Source organism: Sinohyriopsis cumingii, chromosome 16 (genome assembly GCF_028554795.1).
Source record: "Sinohyriopsis cumingii isolate HCF-2022 chromosome 16, ASM2855479v2, whole genome shotgun sequence".
NCBI classification, from domain to species: Eukaryota; Metazoa; Mollusca; class Bivalvia; order Unionida; family Unionidae; genus Sinohyriopsis; species Sinohyriopsis cumingii.
Genome location: NC_142976.1, coordinates 25,546,842 through 25,574,588, shown reverse-complemented (window position 1 = coordinate 25,574,588; position 27,747 = coordinate 25,546,842). Strand labels below are relative to the sequence as shown.

Below are 27,747 nucleotides of genomic sequence, written 5' to 3'. Positions count from 1 at the left end.
AGTGAGTATTTATGATAAACATTTTTAGAGACTGACAAAACCCTCTCATCAAAATCTGGATGATGACTGGGACAAAAATTATAAGCTTAGGTGGAATTGGAGATAAATTGGGAGAAGAGATTTCTATTTGGACAATGAAAAAATGAGATTTACTACAAAAGAACAACATTATTTCAAACTTATATAATAATTAAAACTTTTTAAAGGTGTAAAATAAAAGCATAATGAGCATAAATAAAAGCATAATGAGCATAGTGCATTAACTGTGAAAGCTGTATCATCTCTCATGAGCTTGTGACATCATACATCATTTTTCAAGAGATTTACTGATATAGTATTCACAGCAATGAAAGTAATAGTGAAAATACAGCTTTCCCAATCAATGCACATATTATACTTTTAACACTTTTTTAATGTATATGTGTAGATTAGCATTTAACAGCATGCCAGCACAATACTGTTTGTACAGTGCCAATTAAAATGTATGTACAGTGCCAATTAAAATGTCTGTACAGTGCCAATTAAAAATGTCTGTACAGTGTCAATTAAAATGTCTGTACAGTGCCAATTAAAAATGTCTGTACAGTACCAATTAAAATTGAAGTTCCAACAATGTGAACATAAGGAGTTGCAAGAAAAAACTTTCCGAAGATAAATCTTCTTAAACAAAGGTAAACATGAAATATACAAGATGAAACTCAAATATGTTAAATTATGTAAAGGGTAAATAAAATAAAAAATAAAGGTAAAAAATATAAAATCCTTAAAAAATAAAATATACAAACTATTACCAGTCATATGGTGTACAGCAGCAATCTTTGTTATTACACCTGTTAGTACATTTCAAAAGCATTTGTGAAAAATTTGACTACTTAATTTGTAATTGATCTTGTATGATACTACCAGATACAATACTATAGTGTATTAATTAATAACTTTCCTGTATTCTTAATTACATAGGGTGCAAACACAAATCAAATGTGGCACAAGTTTACAGTGAAACTTGTCTATAAAAGACACTAAAATCAGGGTCTCAAACTCAAACAACCCTGAGGGCTGCATGAAAGCATTTTTGATGGCCAAGGGCTGCACTACCTTTGTTATCTCACATGACATCTTGTGACGCCAACCATTTTGCAGACCACATGATATGGCTTGGCAGGCCACATGTAGCCTGCAGGCCACATGTTTGAGATCCCTGCACTAGAGTATAAAAAAAATGTCCTTTATTGGCAAGTGTCCCAAAAACTGATGTGCCAATCTTTTTTTAAAAATCAGACATGCAATTACCTTCTTGAATGAGCTGGTTTCTCCTGTACAGATTTTACTGTTCATGCATTCTTATTTGATTAAGATTTAAATCACTCACTACTTTGAATCAAATTCTGCAACCTTAATCAAAAGTTTATTGTATATCAGAGCAAACACTTATCTCTATTTTGTCAACCATTCGATACCAATACACACCACTCCCTCAACAACTTATGCCCTAATAACTCATAAACCCACTTATAATGCAAAGTCAGGTGTAGATCCCATTTTTTAAACCGGAAAATACCACAGAATTGACTCCCATTTGTTGAACATGAGGACTATTGTGATCAAAATTCTTAAATGAAATCTTGATATATTGCTTGTTTTGTTGTCGAAAACAGTAGATAGCACCTGGTTGTTGTTGTTGTTGTATGGTTTAACGCCATTTTCAGCTCATGATAGGCTATACATTGCGGCCAGTATTAATGGTGGAGGAAGAACCCAAGAAATCCTTGGAAAGAACCACTGACCCTCGAGAAGCTATTGGCAAGCTTTCTCACATACCCACATTGGCCGAATCTGAGACTCAATTCCATGCAGACAGAGGTGAGATGGCAGTGATCCGTAACGGAAAGCGCTTTAGACCACTCGGGGCCCATGATAGCACCTGGACATCTGAATCAACATTATTACATTCTCAGCTTTTAATGAAAATGAATATGTTTTGTTAAATTTTCTTTCCAACAATATTCTTAGTACACCATAAATAACAATAATCAATGCAATGTTGCTAATGCCTATGGAAGCACTTTAATAAATAAATACAAGTTAAATAAGATTTAGTGATTGAAATTTGTGTTCTAGTTCTATCTTTTCATACAGTTTAAGTGCAATCATCAGAAATGCAATGTGCCCATGGGTAATCAAAAATGAAACATGTTTATCTACTGTAACAGCTATGCCCATGAGCATCTCTGCAAGAACCTAAGTGCTGACCATGATCTGATATCTGATTGGTGGAAGTATTTGATGAATTGTTGCACTGAGTCACAAACAGACCTGCTTTGTATTATCACCTTAATTATTCTTTTGTATCAAGTAGAGGGGGTGGAATAAAAGGAAACAAAAAAAGCACGTAAATACTACTTGCATCAGAGGTAGCTGCCCCGGTGATGGGTCAGGTCAACTCATTTCAATTGATCAACAGAACATAGTTATAAATATGACTGTGTATTAACGTAATTAAACTATAAATATTACTGTGTATTAATGTAATTAAACTATAAATATGACTGTGTATTAATGTAATTAAACTATAAATATTACTGTGTATTAATGTAATTAAACTATAAATATGACTGTGTATTAACGTAATTAAACTATAAATATGACTGTGTATTAACGTAATTAAACTATAAATATTACTGTGTATTAATGTAATTAAACTATCTTAAATTAGCCTAATCATTCACAATGTTATCAAAGATAGCAAGACAACCAAGTAAAATGAATAATGTATTTGGTGAAGTAAAAACTACACAGCTTTGTTTCACATGTATGTTTTAGTGTGGAGAAGCAAAGTTCAGAGTTAGTATTTAACTTAAAATTCCTGAATTGGCAATCTGAGTTTTCCATAAGGATGAAATTTTTTTCACTATTACTTGCAATGAAATCCTGGCATCAATAATTTACCAGTAGAACAATTAAAAAAAAGAGTTTCAACATTGATGGTTGTTACATGAAATAATTGTCCCTAGTTTTAAAAAAAATGGTTCTTGTTTGGCTTGAATCAACAGCTAGTCTAGTTAGTTCACTTTCTGCTTCTTTTGTAGCAATTCAGGGACTTTGTGAAGGAGGGATCCCAACTTATTAACAACACAAAATACAGTGATGTTTTCATGTACACATACATGTAAAGGTTGCTGAAATCAGATGGAATAATGTTTAAACCATCTTTGAGAGGTTGGGCATCTTGAAAATAAAGGTAGCTGATACAAAAAAACAAACAACTGCATTATAAAAGGCGCCTTATTGACAATTACTCCCAATGTGATTATAAAGAATATTTAGCCATTAAACAGTCCACCCCCTTTCAGTTTTCTTGATTTTAGCAGGGATACCATTCTTTATTTTTTGGAGGTGCCTTAGTAACTCATGTCCTTACTTATAGTCTGGCTATATTTCTGGACCACACTGTGTGCAAGTTATTGAGGGAGTGGTGTATCAAGAATGGGAATCATTACAGTCATCCAAAATACATAAAATTCTGTAATTTTATTTCTCTGATGATGATAGTAATGATAATGGAAGCAGTGTTGTTTTGAAATATTTCACATACATTTGTTGCATTTTATAACCTTGATTATAAGTTCAGTTTCCTAAAAACTACAAATGTATAAAATCAGTTCTGTGATTGGATGAAAGTAAAACAATTGAGTATTTTTCATCATACTTTTAACATTGCATTGTGGTTAGCTTATAAACCGTGCATATCAAATTTAAATATTTATATGATAAACGTTGTGGTTAGCTTATAAACCGTGCACATCAAATTTAAATATTTATATGATAAATGTTGTGGTTAGCTTATAAACCATGCATATCAAATTTAAATATTTATATGATAAACATTCCCACAGCAGAAATATATTTTCCATTGTTAGAACTTTAGTTTAATTTGTCTCATGCAATTAAAGCTAATAATTTTATACTTTTAATTTGTGACAAAGAGTACACCATCATTCTAACAGAAATAACTGAGGTGAAAAAAATGAGGAAAATTCATACCAGGGAAAATTGATGCCCTTCTAGGTGCAGATATGCGAGTGAGAGCATCTACAGAAGAAAAGATGGAATGGGAAAAAGGAAAGAGAGATTAGTATTGTGTTAAGTATGTCAAGATTCACCCTAATACAATAAAAGAAGTTATATACTAAGCAATCCACAAACCCTGACACAGTAAAATTGTGAGCACAACTAAATTTACACAACTCAATCCCAAACTCATGATTACCAATCCAGAAGATTGAAAAAAGTTGTTTTCACAAACCACTGTTTTTAAAAAGAATCTTCTTCATTCAGTCTGTCACAAGTAGCAACGGTACACAGAAAGAAGGTGATAAGAAAATATCATAAAAAGAAGGAATTTTAGATGTTACTAGTTGCTGTATGCAGTTGTATTTAACTATGTAACCATGCTGTAGAATCTGAAACCAAATGCTTAACTTTGGTACAACAAAACAATTGCCCAAAATAACATGCATCTACAATTTTTACTCACTGGTAAATTGGGTCAAATTGCAAACAACAAAGACCATGATTTTCCATATCATAATGTGCCTGCAGATCAGGGTCTATGTTGTTTGTTCTACTAATTACTTTTAATGAACTACAGAGAACTTGATCTGCCAGCACAATATATGATGGCAGATCTGGGTCTGTGCAGTTTTCATTAGACTTATTTTATTAGTGAGTACATGTGTATATATGGTACATGGACCACATTTACTATATGCAACAATAGTTAGAGATTTGTAGCAATCCTTTTAGAAACAAGCATTTAGACTAGTTAAAACTGAATCATGAGATACAGAAAACTATGACCATTCATTAAGCGAGTAATCGATTTTCATGCATCAAAACTTCATGATTTGTATGTTTAGTTTTTAAATAAATCAGAAAGGAAAAGACACTCAATTAAATAAAAAATTAAAAATTTCCAAGATTTATCACTAGTACATAGTAAATGATTACAGCATACCTTTCCCTTTCCCTTTCTTTCCCGATGGTGGGTGCTGCAAGTGGCCATCTTCTTCAGATTTTTCTGATGGGGTACGAGGCCTCTTAATAGCAAGGGTTGTTCTGTCCCAGAAATCCACTAGTTCCTGAATGTCCTTTTGACCAACTTCAAAAGTGCGGAATCTGACGGAATAAAAAGTTTTCTTTATTCAGGATGTTAATGTAATCTATGTGACGTGTCATAAACCTGTGTAACAGTTTTGATATATTACAGTTCTGAAGACATTTAAAACTAATCGTAAATGCACAACCAAATGATATTTTAGTTCTACAACTCCTACTGTTAACTTGTCTACTACTATGAGTAATGATTTCCATTGTTTTGTAAAACATGGCATTTTAGTCAGAATTTATATTCATGGATTGTGGAAAGAATCATACTGTTTACACAAAGGCAGCATCGTTCCTGGGTCTTTAATTTTTATTCTGTAACAAGCAAGTAATAGATGAAAAATGGTTATCTTTCCCACCTTACAAAATAGTGAAATCACAGTATTTCAGACTAATTTCATTTAATTGAAAGTATATAAAACTCATTTAAACTGTGTCCTTTGCTTGCAAAAGAATTATTCAAGTCATAGATTCTAAATTTTGCATTTTCAGATATTCTACCAACCACGAACATTCATTACTCTTCCAACAAAGGAGAAAGAAAATTTGCATTAACTTTTGGGGCCACACAGGATTTCAAATACAGCGCTTCATTAGGAACCCAATCAAATGAAGCCAACAATCTGTGCAAACCATGGATTGTGCCCTGTTATTTAACAATAAAATATGGCATATGTAACTAGCCAAAACAGCATATATTGTTTCATCATCTGAATGAATGCAGCTGAAAGAAACTGATTCAATCAGACAGCTCATTACATTTAGCCAGGAAGGTAACTGGGAACAATGGCTAAGGTTTTCATAGCTAATGTCACAAGTTGTTTTTCAGTTTCTCTTATTTAAATCATTCACATAGCAAGTTTTTCTTTCAAGTCAAGGTATGAAACCATTATGGCAGTCACCATACTGAACACCTAACAAGTGTAACAAGATCTCTCATTGGCCAATTCATTTTGCTTGCTGGAGGCAATGACTCTTTTATTTGCAAAGATGTCACCTGCCCAAACCACCGTTGTTTAGCTATGCAAAGGCCGATGAGGAATGAAGTGGATTAGGGAACATGGAAGACCCCAGAAACTTGTATATATTCATATTCATTAGCTCCTTAAAAGCCTTTATCGGGTCCAATAAAGGCCCCAGAGTTTACAATATTTCAAAGAAAAAGATCAGAAAAAAAGACATTTCTACTTAAAGTGGATATATCAGTTAAAAAGTAAACATTATTGTTGACAAATATCTCTATTTCTGAAAGAAATACTACCCTATGATGGCAATGAAAATTACAATGAAATAAACTTTTTCTTTCAAAGAATAAAAAATAAACAACAAATAACAAAAAATTAATTTGAAGGAAAACAGATATAAAAGAAAACAAATAAATAAATAAACAAACAAGGTGTTTAGTTGTGAATACAGCTACTCTTGTCAAAAGGATCATATCCGGTGTAGTTGACAATATGAAGGTGGATATGGAGGAAAACAAAAATAAGACTCAAGCATAAAAGCAGGTCACAGTGACCTACTTTTGGTATGACTGTGTTACTTTCCCTGGCATGTACAAACCAATTTTGGTAAGTGTAGGTGAAATAGTGTCCAAGATATTTAGGTTGAACACATCTATACAAGACAAAAATACTCAGGCATGAAAATTACAATATCAATTTTTGGTATGCCGAGTAACCGTCCTTGAGCTACACCACATGTCAAGTTTCATGAATATTTGTGCAAGAATATCCTAGATATTGTGGGATTATGAATTAAGAAATGAAAACGCAAGAGTCACTGCAGTATAAAAACTACATGACAATGATCATGTTTTGATATGCTAAGATTATGTACCTTGACATGAATAAACATTACAATTTTAATATGTTGGTGAGATAATGTCTAAGATACTGAGAGTAATGAACAGATAGTTGAAAACACATAAGTCAATCAAGTGTAACAATTGGGTCACAATTACCTAGTTTTAGCTATTAAGTTACTCTCTCTAGATGCATCTTCATGCCATTTTTATTGTGTAGGGGAACTAGGGTCAAAGATACTGAAAGCATAATGAATGCAAAAGAATGTATGAAAATAGAAACAAACAAATGAATGAGCACATGTATGAATGAATAAAAAGATTAATGTAAAAAATTATATATTCCCTCTCAATCTCTTTTCCAAGGGGATGATAAACAAATAAATGAGAACACCACTTACCGTTGTATGAGAAGCAGCTCTGCTTCCTTGACTGGATCCCTAACTGGCTCCTCAACTGGGACTTCTCCTTCCTTGGCTGGCTTTTCACCCTTCTTTCCATCCTTGTCTTTTTCTTTTTCTTTGTCTTTTGCCCCTTTCTTTCCCTTCCTGTGAAGCAGATTACATCATTTAATAAACAAGTACACCTTCTCATATGGAGGTAATGAAATTTACCAATGACTTCATCAAGCTCACAGATGGAATAAGTTCAAGTTTAATTAACACGACGTAAATCCAATCAATCAAACAGTAATTTTTGGCTAGTTGATTCAAAACTAGCCACATTTCCAAACATAAAGTGTTTGAGTCAATAACTGTCCAAAGTTTCAACATTGATATAAGGTAATTAATAGGAACATTTTGTATATAAAGAGTCACTGAAGATATAAATGACTTATCACCACATGGCATTCACATTAATCGATTAACCAATCAGCAAGCATAAATCAGACACACCTCCAGACATTACTCTTTAGTCCCAAGAAACTGGAATGTGGGAAAGGCTGGAATGAATGAAACCCGTTTGGTGCAGCTTGTACTGGAAAAGCTGCATATGCATGTAACATCATAATTTATATGACGATGCAGTGTACTTGTTTTAAGCTTTACAAAGCACTGACCTAACAATTTTGTCAGCATGATATAGTCAATAATGTAAAAGTTTTGTTTGAAGGTTGCTTAGCAGCCAAAACAACAACAAAGAAAATAAATCAGGAAGACTGAACTTGTTTGAACTGAATGAACTGAACTCTGGAAATATAGTTTCTTTGCATACATTATTGGGTATCAGCCCAAAATTAATGTATCACATATAATGTGCATGCTGTTGTGCAGAGGGATAATTAGGACATAGGACATAAGACTTCATCAATATTATGTACTGAATGTGTCCATGTGACAACCTCAATATTATGTACTGAATGTGTCCATATTACATCATCAATATTATGTACTGAATGTGTCCATATGACAACATCAATATTATGTACTGAATGTGTCCATATGACAACCTCAATATTATGTACTGAATGTGTCCATATGACAACCTCAATATTATGTACTGAATGTGTCCATATGACAACCTCAATATTATGTACTGAATGTGTCCATATGACAACCTCAATATTATGTACTGAATGTGTCCATATGACAACCTCAATATTATGTACTGAATGTGTCCATATGACAACATCAATATTATGTACTGAATGTGTCCATATGACACATCAATATTATGTACTGAATGTGTCCATATTACATCATCAATATTATGTACTGAATGTGTCCATATGACACATCAATATTATGTACTGAATGTGTCCATATGACAACCTCAATATTATGTACTGAATGTGTCCATGTGACAACATCAATATTATGTACTGAATGTGTCCATATGACAACATCAATATTATGTACTGAATATGTCCATATGACAACCTCAACATTATGTAATGAATGTGTCCATGTGACAACATCAATATTATGTACTGAATGTGTCCATATGACAACATCAATATTATGTACTGAATGTGTCCATATGACAACCTCAATATTATGTACTGAATGTGTCCATATGACACATCAATATTATGTACTGAATGTGTCCATATGACAACCTCAATATTATGTACTGAATGTGTCCATATTACATCATCAACATTATGAATGAATGTGTCCATGTGACAACATCAATATTATGTAATGAATGTGTCCATATGACAACATCAATATTATGTAATGAATGTGTCCATGTGACAACATCAATATTATGTACAGAATGTGTCCATATGACAACATCAATATTATACTAAATGTGTCCATATGACAACATCAACATTATGTACTGAATGTGTCCATATGACAACCTCAATATTATGGACTGAATGTATCCATATGACAACATCAATATTATGTACTGAATGTGTCCATATGACAACCTCAATATTATGTACTGAATGTGTCCATATGACAACATCAATATTATATACTGAATGTGCCCATGTGACAACATCAATATTATGTATTGAATGTGTCCATATGACAACATCAATATTATACTGAATGTGCCCATGTGACAACATCAATATTATCTAATGAATGTGTCCATGTGACAACATCAATATTATGTAATGAATGTGTCCATCTGACATCAATATTATGTACTGAATGTGTCCATATGACAACATCAATATTATGTACTGAATGTGCCCATGTCACAACATCAATATTATGAACTGAATGTGTCCATAAGACACATCAATATTATGCACTGAATGTGTCCATATGACACATCAATATTATGTACTGAATGTGTCCATATGACAACATCAATATTATGTACTGAATGTGTCCATATGACAACATCAATATTATGTACTGAATGTGTCCATATGACAACATCAATATTATGTACTCAATGTGTCCATATGACAACATCAATATTATGTACTGAATGTGTCCATATGACAACATCAATATTATCTAATGAATGTGTCCATGTGACAACATCAATATTATGTAATGAATGTGTCCATCTGACATCAATATTATGTACTGAATGTGTCCATATGACAACATCAATATTATGTACTGAATGTGTCCATATGACAACCTCAGTATTATGAAATGAATGTGTCCATGTGACAACATCAATATTATCTAATGAATGTGTCCATGTGACAACATCAATATTATGTAATGAATGTGTCCATGTGACATCAATATTATGTACTGAATGTGTCCATATGACAACCTCAATATTATGTACTGAATGTGTCCATGTGACAACATCAATATTATGTACTGAATGTGTCCATATGACAACATCAATACTATCTATTAAATGTGCCCATATAACAACATCAATACTATGTACTGAATGTGTCCATATGACAACATCAATATTATACTGAATGTGTCCATATGACAACATCAATATTAAACTGAATGTGTCCATATGACAACATCAATATTATACTGAATGTGTCCATATAACAACATCAATATTATGTACTGAATGTGCCCATGTGACAACATCAATTCTATGTACTGAATGTGTCCATATGACAACATCAATATTATACTGAATGTGTCCATATAACAACATCAATATTATGTACTGAATGTGCCCATGTGACAACATCAATTCTATGTACTGAATGCGTCCATATGACAACATCAATATTATACTGAATGTGTCCATATAACAACATCAATAATATGTATTGAATGTGTCCATATGACCAAAATCAATATTATGTAATGAATGTGTCCATGTGACATCAATATTATGTACTGAATGTGTCCATATGACACATCAATATTATGCACTAAATGTGTCCACATGACATCAATATTATGTACTGAATGTGTCCATATGACCAAAATCAATATTATGTAATGAATGTGTCCATGTGACATCAATATTATGTACTGAATGTGTCCATATGACACATCAATATTATGCACTGAATGTGTCCATATGACACATCAATATTATGTAATGAATGTGTCCATATGACATCAATATTATGTACTGAATGTGTCCATATGACACATCAATATTATGCACTGAAGGTGTCCATATGACATCAATATTATGTACTGAATGTGTCCATATGACACATCAATATTATGCACTGAATGTGTCCATATGACATCAATATTATGTACTGAATGTGTCCATATGACAACATCAATATTATCTACTGAATGTGTCCATATGACAAAAATCAATAAATGTACTGAATGTGTCCATATGACACATCAATAGTATGCACTGAATGTGTCCATATGACAACATGAATATTATGTACTGAATGTGTCCATACGATAACATCAATATTATGTACTGAATGTGTCCATATGACAAAAATCAATATTATGCACTGAATGTGTCCATATGACACATTAATATTATGCACTGAATGTGTCCATATGACAACATCAATATTATGCACTGAATGTGTCCATATGACAACATCAATATTATGTAATGAATGTGTCCATATGACACATCAATATTATGTACTGAATGTGTCCATATGACAACATCAATATTATGTACTGAATGTGTCCATATGACAACATCAATATTATGTACTGAATGTGTCCATATGACACATCAATATTATGTACTGAATGTGTCCATATGACAACATCAATATTATATAATGAATGTGTCCATGTGACAACATCAATATTATGTACTGAATGTGTCCATATGACAACATCAATATTATGTAATGAATGTGTCCATATGACAACATCAATATTATGTACTGAATGTGTCCATATGACAACATCAATATTATGTAATGAATGTGTCCATGTGACAACATCAATATTATGTACTGAATGTGTCCATATGACACATCAATATTATGTACTGAATGTGTCCATATGACAACATCAATATTATGTAATGAATGTGTCCATGTGACAACATCAATATTATGTACTGAATGTGTCCATATGACAACATCAATATTATGTAATGAATGTGTCCATATGACACATCAATATTATGTACTGAATGTGTCCATATGACAATATCAATATTATGTACTGAATGTGTCCATATGACAACATCAATATTATGTAATGAATGTGTCCATGTGACAACATCAATATTATGTACTGAATGTGTCCATATGACAACATCAATATTATGTAATGAATGTGTCCATATGACAATATCAATATTATGTACTGAATGTGTCCATATAACAATATCAATATTATGTACTGAATGTGTCCATATGACAACATCAATATTATGTAATGAATGTGTCCATGTGACAACATCAATATTATGTACTGAATGTGTCCATATGACAACATCAATATTATGTAATGAATGTGTCCATATGACACATCAATATTATGTACTGAATGTGTCCATATGACAATATCAATATTATGTACTGAATGTGTCCATATGACAATATCAATATTATGTAATGAATGTGTCCATATGACACATCAATATTATGTACTGAATGTGTCCATATGACAACATCAATATTATGCAATGAATGTGTCCATATGACACATCAATATTATGTAATGAATGTGTCCATATGACAATATCAATATTATGTACTGAATGTGTCCATATGACAACATCAATATTATGCAATGAATGTGTCCATATGACAACATCAATATTATGTACTGAATATGTCTATATGACAACATCAATATTATGTACTGAATGTGTCCATATGACAATATCAATATTATGTAATGAATGTGTCCATATGAAACATCAATATTATGTACTGAATGTGTCCATACGACATCAATATTATGTACTGAAGTTGTCCATATGACAACCTCAACATTATGTAATGAATGTGTCCATATGACCAAAATTAATATTATGTAATGAATGTGTCCATATGACAACATCAATATTATGTACTGAATGTGTCCATATGACAACCTCAACATTATGTAATGAATGTGTCCATATGACCAAAATCAATATTATGTAATGAATGTGTCCATGTAACAACATCAATATTATGTACAGAATGTGTCCATATGACAACATCAATATTATGCACTGAATGTGTCCATATGACAATATCAATATTATGTACTGAATGTGTCCATATGACACATCAATATTATATACTGAATGTGTCCATATGACAACATCAATATTAAACTGAATGTGTCCATATGACAACATCAATATTATGTACTGAATGTGTCCATATGACAACATCAATATTATACTGAATGTGTCCACATGACACATCAATATTATGTACTGAATGTGTCCATATGACACATCAATATTATGTACTGAATGTGTCCATATGACAACATCAATATTATGTACTGAATATGTCCATATGACAATATCAATATTATGTATTGAATGTGTCCATATGACACATCAGTATTATGTACTGAATGTGTCCATATGACAACATCAATATTATGTACTGAATGTGTCCATATGACAACATCAATATTATACTGAATGTGTCCATATGACAATATTATGTACTGAATGTGTCCATATAACAACATCAATATTATGTATTGAATGTGTCTATATGACACATCAATCTTATGCACTGAATGTGTCCATATGACACATCAATATTATGTACTGAATGTGTCCATATGACAACATTAATATTATGTACTAAAATGTGTCCATATGACAACATCAATATTATGTACTGAATGTGTCCATAAGACACATCGATATTATGTACTGAATGTGTCTATATGACAACATCAATGTTATGTACTGAATGTGTCCATATGACAATATCAATATTATGTACTGAATGTGTCCATATGACACATCAATATTATGTACTGAATGTGTCCATATGACAACATCAATATTATGTACTGAATGTGTCCATATGACACATCAATATTATGTACTGAATGTGTCCATATGACAACATCAATATTATGTACTGAATGTGTCCATATGACAACATCAATATTATACTGAATGTGTCCATATGACAACATCAATATTATGTACTGAATGTGTCCATATAACAACATCAATATTATGTACTGAATGTGTCCATATGACACATCAATCTTATGCACTGAATGTGTCCATATGACAACCTCAATATTATGTACTGAATGTGTCCATAAGACACATCAATATTATGTACTGAATGGGTCCATATGACAAAATCTTTATTTTGCACTGTGCATGATGCCATCACTAGTACACAATGAAATGTGTCCATGTGACAATGTCAATATTATGTACTGTCCATGATGCCATCAACAGTACACACTGAAATGTGTCCATATGACACCATCAATATTATGCATTGAAATGTGTCTAAAGGACACTATCAATATTATGCATTAAAATGTGTCCATATGACTCCATCAATACTATACACTAAAATGTATCTATATGACCCTATCAATATTATGCACTGAAATGTGTCCATATGACACTATTATTATGATGCACTGAAGGACAAAGAGATTAATCAGATAGGGGCCATAACTCTAACATTCTCCAGGAAAATGGTTAAAATCAAACCTGACCTAAGTCCTTATGCTGTTCAGCTCATTAAAAAGTTTGGCTTAAATCAATGAAGTCCTTCAAAGATACTTAATGGCAATTCAGGACAAAATCCCAAGTTAATTAAGGGACTTAGCTCCATCAACTTTTGCCAGAAAACAGTGATATAAAAAGCCTCATACCAAGTCTGATTTCAATCCATTAAGTTTTAGCATGAATTCAAGCATAGCATTTTAAGTCAAACCATGTGCAGCAACTTAATAAACATTTTCCATTAAACAATGAAGATCAATCATGGCCTCTGTCTCCTTGATGTAAAAAACAATATGGTCTCAATCCATAAAATCTTTCAAAGTGTATCAAAGCAGAAACTGAAGAAGACAGTTTTAAGTTAATCAGGGGCCCAACCTCTGCACAGTGTTGCTTGATGAAGATAAAACCTGACCTAGTCTTCTTGTCAGTTCATAAACGATCCCACAGACTGTGACAGAACCTCCAAATTTGATTTACATTTTTCTGGCAGAATTGACTTAAAACTTTGTACTCCAGATTTAGCTCAATACCTTGCGAAGGGTTTCATGGAGTTTGGCATGAAGTTTTACATCATGTACTGACAGTATCAACAATTAAAACAGGTGACCTAACTTGTCTTGAAATCTAATTGTGAATTAATTACGACCATTGTTAAAATATGATTGTTTTAATGACTGTTAACTACTAGTACTGCCATTTCATTAATTAATCTTTTTTAACTGAAAATATATGCTTCATATTTGATGTAAAATAAATAAGTTTGAAGCCAATTTGGGTGAAATAAAACTTCGCAACACTTCTTCAAATGAAATAGTCTAGGTACAAAAGAACAATCTCAAAGGCAGAAAAAAGAGCTGGGTTGCAGATTCACTCAAACAAGAACTTGTACAGCATCCAAATCTACAATTGCTTACCAAAAAATGCAAATATTTTACTAAAAATCTCTTCATTCTTTAATTTGTAAAGACTTGTAGTTTTGCATTTTCTTAAATTTATGACTTTGCACCTGAAATAATTTTTGCTGGCTACTAGGACATCAAATTTGTAAAACTTTAACCATACCTTAATCACAGGACTTATAACATTACCAAGTTGTGCTGTACTTGAGTGAAAATTTACTGTTATTTGCAGGAAAGTAAATTGATTGCAGTGTTGAATGACTCAGTTAAAACATATGACAGACAACATTAACATGGCAGTGCGGGTAGATCTATAGCGCCAGAATCACCTACTCACCTTATCATATCAAAATTACATAAGCTTCAACACAACAAAGAAGAGTGTTAATTGAAACTATGTTGCTCAAAGTAAAGATAGCAAAAACATATTTTCAATCAGAAAAATGGTCAAATTAAAGCTCTTGTTTTCTTTTCATAAGGTAAAGGTAAAAATAATGGAAATAACAAACATTGTAGGAATTAAAGTAATTTCTATGTGTGAAAAACAAAGTATTAAAGATAATTCTGTCTACTTACTTTCCTCCCTCATCAGTTTGGCTGTCACTTTTCTCTGTCTGGTGGGACTCAGGACGTTCTGTGGTGGATCCAGCTTTGCCTATGGCATGCTCACTGTCATGCCCTTTTTGTTGCTGGGCAAGCTTAACAGCACTGCCTTGTGGACCTTTACTACCAGCTGCCTGACTCTTTTTACCATCCTTAGGTACTTCTTCCTTCTGATCTTTCTGGGCTTTTTTACTCTTTTTATTCTTGTTTCTGTAAGATGATACAGTGATTATGCACTGTGTACAGATATGTCAAGCCATGGTAATGCTTATCAGTAATCTGTGTACACTGTGTAATTTTTTAAAGTCTAGTTAGCATGTCCAGAACAGATAACACATTTAAGGAACAAAATCCAATCATTATATTGAATCTTCATTTGAGACAATAAACAGCTGTGTAGTAGGTAACAATGTGAGAAACTATAACTTATATACCAGTCTATCATACCCAATGAGAAACTACTGCACAAAATTGTACCCAGTAAAATTAAGATTATGGGCAAATTTACAAATTCAGAAAAAGAAATTTTCATTTAAAGTTCATCACAATTCTGCAGAATCTGACATGTTTGGCAACTCTATGGTGTGAATCTATCTAAAGTCTAATTTCAATAATCGAACACAAATTATTCTCATTGAAAACATCGGCTTAAATTGTCTAATTTATTAAGTTGATATTGACTGGCTATTAAAGTGTATCTGCTTATTCTGCAGTGTAAAACAATTACCTGCATGCATGGAGGTTGCACAAACAAGTCTATACTGTATGTATGGTATACTGAGTTTTGATAATTGCTGCAGTGTAAAACAATTACCTGCATGCATGGAGGTTGCACAAACAAGTCTATACTGTATGTATGGTATACTCAGTTTTGATAATTGCTGCAGTGTAAATCAATTACCTGCATGCATGGAGGTTGCACAAACAAGTCTATACTGTATGTATGGTATATTCAGTTTTGATAATTGCTGGGTATTTTTCTTTTTAAAGCTCATTGCTAAATTAACTATCCAAACCTTCATTCAATATCTAAATTTAATACTGATATAAAAAGTGGTATCCATTATTAGAATATGTCCATTTAAGGCAATAGCTGAGGTAATCAAATGTAGCTGATATAATAACCAGCTATTTCTAATCCACTTGTTGTGTTATCCTCCGAAGACTGGTTCCAAAAACAATGACTTGATATTCCAAGTGAAATACGTAATAAGGAGCCAGTTTACGGAGGGTGTCAAAGCAGTTGGCTGTATCCTAATACAATGTGTGTGTGTGTCTGTGTGTGTGTGTGAGAACCAGTTTATGGAGGGTGTCAAAGCAGTTGGTTGTATCCTAATACAATGTGTGTGTGTGTGTGTGTGAGAGAGAGAGAAAGAGAGAGAGAGAGAGAGAGAGAGAGAGCCAGTTTATGGAGGGTGTCAAAGCAGTGTCAAAGCAGTTGGTTGTATCCTAATACAATGTGTGTGTGTGTGTGTGTGTGTGTGTGCGTGTGTGAGAGAGAGAGAGCCAGTTTATGGAGGGTGTCAAAGCAGTTGGTTGTATCCTAATACTCTGTGTGTGTGTGTGTGTGTGTGTGTGTGTGATAAATATATATTCTGCAACAACTACAGAAGTCATGAATGGATTTAATAAAATTCAGTTTGAACATGCTTGTATCAAGCATAAAATATAAATAGAATGAAGCAATAAATATAGAAGAACATATCAGAACAAATTTTGATCATGAAAATTAGCAATGCTGGACAGGAACTGTCTGAAAATACAAGCAGATATTACAGCCCCATTGTACTACAATACGAGAAATCAGGTATCTTGCATATCTGACCATGCTGCTGCATTTTGTTTATGGAAAAAATATGTAGATAACAAATACATGGTGCTAGCAAAAATGAAATAAGTTGTCAATCAAGCTTACCTATGAATCAATGTCAGAAACTGCAGCTGTTATCCCTGCACTTTAAGGCAGAGATCATGTAAAAATCAAGATTCCCTCAAAGGACCAATGCTCAACTGGCCAAAAAATAACTGTAAGAAATCCATATAAATTCATCTCTTCTGTCTTTTTATTATATTGAGTACTTAAACCAAATCAGAAATTCCTGAGAAATACCAACATACCAAATTGGAAAACATATTTTTATATGGTTCTCTATTTTCCTTCAAAACAACTACGCAGACTTTTGAATTTGCCTTATCAATTCTGTAGATACTTCCAAATCAATAGCTATTTGGATAGGAAATCAAACATTTTCAAATGAAAAATATGTCCAGAAATGTATATTAACTGGCTGGCATCTAATTTTACAATACTGGCAAGGAATAATCTCTATGAATTTGAATGATATGGTAGAATTTAAAAATTCTAAGAAATTGGAGAAAGTAAAGAAACTGCTTGACTGTTGGAACAGAAGAAATTTATTCTTTACTGGAAAATTTACTTGGATAAAATCCTTGATTCTGCTTAAATTCATTCATATTTAATCAGCTCTATCAAATTCTCTACCCATGTGGAAAATGAGCTGGGGGGGGGGAAGAACTGGATATAATTCATTATACCTATTAAGAATATTTCCTCCATTAGGTGTTGTTTAATAAACAAAGATGCTATGTGGGAAAAATTGGTTTGTAAACAATAAATTTGAAAAACTTTTGAGGTACACAGTTTATTTAAATCAGGAAAAATTTAACAGACAGAGATTTTCAAATCCATTAAAAATATATTTTGATGTGATGCAATTTATGTTTTATCATTATGGAATAATGAACTATCACCTGTCTTATATGGTTCTGCTCTACAGTTATGCACTATGCACAAGGTTTGATTTTTGAAAGAAAAACAAATTCCCATGTTTTACTCATTGAATACCCTGCTTATTTAATAAAGACCTTTTATATATTAAGTACATGTACTGTCAAAGTAACTTTAAATTCACTTTAATTTGGTTTATGATTAATGAGTACTTCAGATGTACAATGTGAAAATACTGCTTGCTCTGCTTGGTCATTTTTACTTCCAGGACTTCAGAGGTAAAACTAGCTGAAAATTTTTGCTGTTGCTGATATTTTATAAATCATTTATTAATGCACTTTCTGAAAATAGTATTGTTTATACTGTTAAAATTTATTTTCCCTGTTTTAATAACTACTAATTTAAAGTTAGTGTACATTATTAGACTATTTCAAGCTCATTTCTAAACACAGGAGAGCAGCTATTTTTGATCATCTGTCTGGATTTGGCAGTACATTGTTTCTTTAATACCACATATCAAGAATATCAGTCACAGTACATGAAAACAGCACAGAGGTATTCAATATTCTCTCTAATGTGCTTGTTGCAAATGCACACAACTTCACCTTATACAAGTCTTTGTTTCAGAAGTACATAATAACTGTACAGTGGAATCTATCTAATTGGATGTGGCTGAAAGAAACCTAACCAATCAGACTGCTTGTTACATTATAACTGTTAAAATAGTTTGGGATAATCAATGAAGCATCCACAGACATGACTCATGCCTCACGCTTTTTTTCTAGTTAAACCATTCATACTCAAGTTTTTCTTACATTCAAGGCATGCTGACATCAATGAAGTCACCATAACAAGATCTCTCACTGGTCATTTCATTTCACTTGCTAGGGAAAGTAACTCTTGCATCCGCAAGAGGGCACTTTTCAATTCACTCTTTTGGCTAATACACATGTCAAGGGTTGATGTGGAACTAAGTGGGCTGATGACCCTTGGCAAGTGAAGATGATACTGAGCAAAACCATGTATATCTCATGCATGAAGTAATGGGAAAATATTACTACTGGACCAGGGATACATTAACCTATCAATATGTCATTAGAAGAAGCTACTTTTCCCTAGGGTAGTTCTTAATTAATGAGGAAAAAACTGATCATCTTCCTCAACATGCCATGCATACAGCTGGGGATTTTCTAGAAAGGCATAACTTTAATGCTGGAACTGAACTATAAATAAACTGAGTCATGTACAAAAAGTAGGTCTCTATGGCCTATTTTCCCTTGCTTGGTATTTCCCAATAAAACAAAGCAATATCTTAACCAAGACACATGAAGGCATCGTGCCTTCTTCTTAGAAAACTAAAATGATAACTGTGATTAACCTGTAAACAAATAATTCATTAGTTAAAGGAAAGCAGGTCACTATGATGTGGCATACTTTACTCTAGTTCTGTTCTGAAAGAAGCAAGACACTCTCTAATCATGTTCCATGAATATATCACGTCTAATTCCAGACCAATTGGCAGGCAAACAAAATATTTATCCTGGGCTTAACCTGACTGAAAAATATGCTGGAAAAAAGCTTGTAGTACAGCATAAGCTCCCCTGTACTTTATACAGGCAAATTAGAAGTAGTATTTTAAAAATAAGCATCATGCATTTGCTTTAAGATGGATTAGGAGTTTCATGTCCATAGAATGTGAATCTGTGGTTGTTCAACTGAAATAGTATTTTTTCTTCATGAATATAGATACATGTATTTGGTTGCCTGAAAGAAACAGTTTCATGAATAATGTATCTGGTTGGCTGAAGGGAATCAGTCTCATGCATAAAGATACATGCATTTGGATGTCTGAAGGAAACATTTTCATGCATAAAGATAAATGCATTTGGTTGTCTGAAGGAAACATTTTCATGCATAAAGATACATGCATTTGGTTGTCTGAAGGGAATCAGTCTCATGCATAAGATACATGCATTTGGTTGTCTGAAGGAAACATTTTCATGCATATAAGATACATGCATTTGGTTGTTCAAAGGAAACAGTTTCATGCATAAAGATACATGCATTTGGTTGTCTGAAGGAAGCAATTTTATCCATAAAGGTACACACATTTGGTTGTCTGAAGGAAACAGTTTCATGCATAAAGATACATGCATTTGATTGTCTGAAGAAAGCAATTTTGTGCATAAAGATACATGCATTTGGTTGTCTGCAGGAAACATTTTCATGCATAAAGATACATGCATTTGGTTGTCTGAAGGGAATCAGTCTCACCCATAAAGATACATGCATTTGGTTGGCTGAAGGGAATCAGTCTCACCCATAAAGATACATGCATTTGGTTATCTGAAGGATATATTTTAGTGCATAAAGATAAATGCATTTTGTTGTCTGAAGGAAACAGTTTCATGCATAAAGATACATGCATTTGGTTGTCTGAAGGGAAGCAACCTTATGCATAAAGATACATGCATTTGGTTGTCTGAAGGAAGCAGTTTCGTGAATATAAAGATATGTGCATCTGGTTGCCTGAAGAAAACAGTTTCATGAATAATGTGTTTGGTTGTCTGAAGAAAAGCAGTCTCACACATAAAGATAAATACATTTGGTTGTCTGAAGGAAACAGTTTCATGCATAAAGATACATGCATTTGGTTGTCTGAAGGGAAGCCATCTTATGCATAAAGATACATGCATTTGGTTGTCTGAAGGAAGCAGTTTCGTGAATATAAAGATATGTGCATCTGGTTGCCTGAAGAAAACAGTTTCATGAATAATGTGTTTGGTTGTCTGAAGAAAAGCAGTCTTACACATAAAGATAAATACATTTGGTTGTCTGAAGGAAACAGTTTCATGCATAAAGATACATGCATTTTGTTGTCTGAAGGAAACATTCATGTGCAGAGGTACATATATTTGTTGTAAGATGGAAGCAGTTTCATGAGTATAAAGATACATTCATTTGGTTGTCTTAAGATAAGTTTCATTGCATAAAGATAAATACATTTGGTTGTCTGAAGGAAACAGTTTCATGTATAAAGATACATGCATTTAGTTGTCTGAAGGAAACAGTTTCATGTATAAAAGATACATGCATTTGGTTGTTTGAAGGGAAAGAGTTTTATGCATAAAGATACATACATTTGGTTGTCTGAAGGAAACAGATTCATGTTTAAAGATAATGTATTTGTTGTTAAGATGGAAGCAGTGTCATGAATATAAGGATACATGCATTATGTTGTCTGAAGGAAACAGTTTAATGAATATAAATATGAACTATTAGGATAAGAGTTCTATGGAATGTGGTGTCTAACCTGCAAACCATATTATGTTTTACCCCTCCCCCTGCTTCTGACATCCAAAAACTTTAATACTGAATCCTAATGCTGCCACCATCACCACAACACCACCAGAAAAGTGATATCCATGTCTCACCATACTTAAGCAGGCAAGATGAAAACTGCATGATTTTAGAATAATATGTACATTTTTGGTGGAAAAAAGATATGTAAAGTGAGTAAATTATAAAGCATGTGTAAAAATGTACAATGTGATATAATTTGTCTCACCCAAGGCGCCCAAAACGCTTAGAAGAAATTAATTCCCTGAGAAAAAGTGCAAAGAGATTTTAAATTCTGTACATACAAATTGCTAATACATTGCACAACCAAGTCTTTATGGCCCAAAACAAACTGTTCATCATACAATTATTATATTAAACCCTTCTTAAAAAAAGTACTGTAACCAATTATAAAATACATATTACCTTTCAACTGATTATCTACTAAGTTGATAAAGCTATCATGCAATAAAATGACAGACACATTTTATTAAAAAATTCATTATCTTATAATGTTGCTGACAGACTTCACCAACATTTTTCTCAAAAACAGTCACAAAACAAATAAAGTGCAACTGTCACCGACTGAAATTTTTTACATTATACCCATTAACCAACACATTCAGTACTAAAACATGAATCCATTTATACAATATTTACCTGTGTATAAAACACACCCAAGCAAAAAAAGTACAACCCAGATTTATCATCAAATACTAAGCCAGAAGATCAGAGTCTCTAGTGTTTGCTTCAAATCATATAGTATTTCTCCCATGATAAGACCAGGACTTATTATCTGATAAACATAGAAGTTACACTGGTGCACTAAGTGATGACAGATAGGGACTACCATGTTTGCTGTTGGGCATGAATTACACATGAGTAAATACGACATTTTTGCTTCAGAAAGATCACACCACAATGTATACATGCAACATTCAGTCCATAAACTTGACAAAACTATGTGTAATATGCTGAATTTTTGTGCCAAGTATTGATTTACTTACCTCCCTCTCATGCTACAGGTAAATATATACAAGAAATGCTGATTCATTGCACTACAAAACTATTACATTCTAAACTCCTTTATCTAACAAAAATCATTTTACAAGTTGTAATAACATATACCTAACATCTAACAATAATCAATGTACAAGTTGTAATAACATATACCACACACATCTAACAATAATCATTGTACAAGTTGTAATAACATATACCACACACATTTGCTGGTTAAGATTTGGAATGATGTATATGCTTGCTGGTTAAGATTTGGGATGATGTATACACTTGCTGGTTAAGATTTGGAATGATGTATATGCTTGCTGGTTAAAATTTGGAATGATGTATATGCTTGCTGGTTAAGATTTGGGATGATGTATACACTTGCTGGTTAAGATTTGGAATGATGTATATGCTTGCTGGTTAAGATTTGGGATGATGTATACACTTGCTGGTTAAGATTTGGGATGATGTATACACTTGCTGGTTAAGATTTGGGATGATGTATACACTTGCTGGTTAAGATTTGGAATGATGTATATGCTTGCTGGTTAAGATTTGGGATGATGTATACACTTGCTGGTTAAGATTTGGAATGATGTATATGCTTGCTGGTTAAGATTTGGGATGATGTATACACTTGCTGGTTAAGATTTGGGATGATGTATACACTTGCTGGCTACCATTGCATTTGGGTTCAATCTTGAATCTGAATGAATATAGTCCTTCAAAATTTCAACATGGGTCACAGGTTAACCATTGTAGTAACATTCAAGTATTAATCACATAAAGAAAAGAAACTGAATTTTTTTAACTGTAAAACAGTCAAATGTCCAGTAACAAATGATGGTCAGTGCACTATCCAAAATGACAGTGTTTTCATGACAAAATCAAAGTAAAATCAAGATTTTGAAATGCAGGATATCACATGCACTTTACATGTCAAAACTAAATTTTCAACTTATGCTGGATCAAAATTCATCATGTACATTATACATTAGTGTGACAAAGGTGTCAAAATATGGCAAATACTATGCACTGTAAGACTCCCTCATCTATAATGTGAATGGTTCCTATAAAGAGGGAGCAACTAACCTTCCCCTATCAAGAATGTTTTAGTTAAACACTAAAAAAAGACAGGCCAAAGAGCTTAATTGGTGGTAGGGGGTGAATTTGAAATACAGATAGAAATAATTATTCTGATGTCAGCTCCAGTTACGACACCTGATGTATCTACATGTATAGAAGTCAATTAAAATTCAAGTATCACAGATTTTGAAAATTCCCAAGATTCTGATAATAAAAGACTTAAAACATACCTCTTTCAATCTATTTTTGGTCTAAGTATTAGAAAGCTGTAAGTTCAAAAAGGAATAAAATTAAATTCCATTAAAAAAACTGTGTAATAGTTTTTCTGCACACCTCGTCAATGCAGAGACAGAACTGAGATGCATCAGACCCAAACAGAGCTGAAAGAATAAATAACTCAAGACCTACTTCTCTTCTTCTTGTCTTTTCATCTCTTCCATGAGTGCCTCCTTTTCTAGCCTCTCCTTTTCTTCCTTCTCTTCCCTTTCCCTAAAAACATCAATTTCTTAAATTAAAAACGATGTGTTTACTTATAAGCATGAATTCTCTTGTTAACAAGAGCACATATGGACTAACAGACCAGTACAGAGGGAAGTCACTCAAGCATCAGAATCAAGCCAAAGTGACCTACTTTTGGTACAGCTAAGTTTCTCTCATTCAAATTCATCAACATATCAATTTTTATGTGTAGGACAATTAGGGTCAAGATAGTGTGTATGTAGCAAGTGAATAGCTGACAATATGAAAGTCACTAAAGACCAAACCTTAGGTTGAACATAGTGATCTACTTTAAGTATGGCTGAATTACACCTCTTAAGATCCAATGACATACAAATTTTCATGATTGCAGGTGAAATAGTGTCTAAAATAATGAAGGTGTAGGGAATGTATAGCTGAAAACACAAAAGTTACTCAAATGTGAAAATATGGTCACAGTGACTTAGTTTTTTGGTATGGATAATATGTATTCACATGCCAAGCTTCAATAGTGTTGCTGAAATAGAGTCAAAGATATGTGGAGGGAAAGGAATCGATACCTGAAAATAAAGTCATACAAGCATGACAAGTGGGTCAAAATGACCTAATTTTGGTATAGCTGTGTTACATTTGTTGAGAAGTATCCACACTCCTATTTTTAAGTGTCACTGAAATACGATCAAATATATTATTGAATGAAAGATCAGATTCATAAAAATACAAAAGTAATTCTAGCATGACAATTAGATCACACTGACCAAGTTTTGGTATAACTTAATTATTTTTCATGACATGTATCTATGCACCAAATTTCATGAGTGTAGGTAAAATAGGATCTGAGAGATGAACAGATAGCCAAAAATACAAAAGTCACTCAAGATAATTTGGTCACAGTGATCTAGTTTTGTGCGGTTGAGTAACTCTACCTGAAATGCATTTATATAGCAATTTTAATGAGTGTTGGTAAATTAGAGTATAATATACTGAGGGTGTAATGAATTTAAAGCTGAAAATGGAAAAAAGTAATTTGAACATGAAAATAAGGTCATATTTACCCAGATAAGGTACGGCTGAGTTCTTTTCTTCCAATGCATACACAAACAAATTTTCATGAGTGCAAGTGAAATAGGATCCTAGTCAGTGAGTGTGTAACAAAGGCACAGTGAAAATACAATCACTTAAGTGTGAAAACTAGGTCACACAGAACTAGCTTGGGTATAGCTCATTTACTCTTACTGACAAGTATCCCAATAGTAATTTTTGTGCACAAGTGAAACAGTCAAAATATTACGGCATAATAAACAGATGGCTAAAAATACAAGTCACCAAGGTGAAGTATGAAAATTAGGTCAAAGTGATCTAGTCTAGGTGTAGTCGAGTTACACTTGTTGATATTTATCAACACACCAATTTTCATGTGCAGATGAAATAGGGTTCAATACATTGAGGGTGCAATGAAGTGTAAAAATTGGGTTTTGGTATGGTTGAGTTACTATTGATAAGATTTATCCACATACCAATTTTATGTCAATAAAGAACTGGGTCCAATATCCAGAAGGTGTAATAATAGATAGCTAAAAATACAACAGTTACTCAACCTGAAAACTGGGTAACAATGACCTGGGTTTTTGCATGACTGAGATAAATAAATTACCATATTTTTCCTATGTCTTTGAACACAGTTTGTTTCAGGACACCAAGTTTTTGAGGCAAAAATCATATTTTTCTTTAAAATGTTCAGACATTGTTTTAAACAATGTTTATTTATGTACATAACTTCTTAAGATACAAATGCAGCTATGCAGTGAGATGGCAAGACAGACAGACAGACATATGCTGCTTTCAGAAAGCTGGTGAATAGCTTGCTTCTAATAGAAAACATCCTTCATGAGTTAGTAAGTACATGTAGGGGCCAAGTTGAGGAAAATTGGAAGAACCACATTTCATTATTCATTAGCTCGCTGACACTAAAATAATAAATAACAGCTGTTTAAAACTAAAAACCTCTCCTGTTGATACATAAATCTCGAACATAAAGGCATCAGAAGACTATGTTACACTTTATGAAAAAAGAAATGTTTTAAAGTGAATGTCTTCTCAGAGTTTATTTAATACCTCCACTGTGGACAATACTAAAACATGGACCTAGTCATATATTGGTCATACAGACATAAATTTTAGTGAATAATACTGTTTCAAAAAGAAAATATACCAACAAAAGAACCAGCATCCTTTTCACATGTGGTCCCCCTGTTGCAATGCCACCCCTTCTGCAGCAGGAAAGTGGCCAGATAAGAGGGGTGGCATTTCCAGAGGGGGATCACACAGAAGTGAGTAATAACTACATATAAAGTATAAAAGGCAAAACAAATTGTTAAATATTTGAATATTTTTCATCTAAAAATCACAGGAATGATGTCAGGTTTTTAACCTAAACAACTTATCTCAGTGTCCTTTAAAATACTTGTGGATAATTTTCAATTGTGGTTCAAAACCACCTTCTCAGTAAAATTTGGACGCAAATTTCTTCCTGTTACTATCCCTTTATATCGATTCCATTTTCACACTCACTGCAGATGAATGTACACTGACCATATTTTGGGAAATCTTTCTGTCAATTGTGATTATTACACAAGATGCCCAGTGTTTACAAAGGCAGTGGGCTGCTTGTCACCTATTAAACATTATTTATCAAATCTGCTACCCTTTCATGTACATTTCTTAATTAATGAGACAGAAGCCTAACTACCCATTTTACTATCAGTCTACCAGATGTGACACTAACTTCAGCTGAACATTGATGCGCTTCTCAGTAGTTAGTTTTTGCCATGTTGATAATTATGAGTGGTATTAACAGGCAGTGACTATCAAAGTGACAAAACCTAACATGTAAGGAACACACAGCAGAATGGATAATCTGATTACTTACCTCCTTGTATCAATTACAGTTACAATATTGGCATGTTGGAGTGAGTGTGTCTGTGTGATTAGGATTTTTAACGTAGCTTAACAATTTTTCACTCATATCGCTACGATGTCTGTAGTGTGACAGTTTATAGTGATGTCTAGCACTGGGGCAACATGCTGCAGACATGTAGCATGATGTCCCACCC

At 32.8% G+C, this 27,747-nt stretch overlaps 1 protein-coding gene across 1 annotated transcript in view; it reads right to left on the bottom strand.

Annotated features, from left to right (window-relative positions):
* LOC149780098 (axonemal central pair apparatus protein HYDIN-like) overlaps positions 1-27,747 on the bottom strand; it is a 240,483-nt gene that overhangs the window by 103,837 nt on the left and 108,899 nt on the right. The window contains exons 44-49 of the mRNA XM_089936859.1: positions 24,566-24,646; positions 22,293-22,328; positions 15,949-16,185; positions 7,369-7,515; positions 5,015-5,175; positions 4,042-4,089 (exon numbers count right to left, since the gene is read on the bottom strand). Of these exons, the coding sequence (XP_089792985.1) occupies positions 4,042-4,089; positions 5,015-5,175; positions 7,369-7,515; positions 15,949-16,185; positions 22,293-22,328; positions 24,566-24,646 (710 nt within the window). The remainder of the gene's footprint in view (positions 1-4,041; positions 4,090-5,014; positions 5,176-7,368; positions 7,516-15,948; positions 16,186-22,292; positions 22,329-24,565; positions 24,647-27,747) is intronic.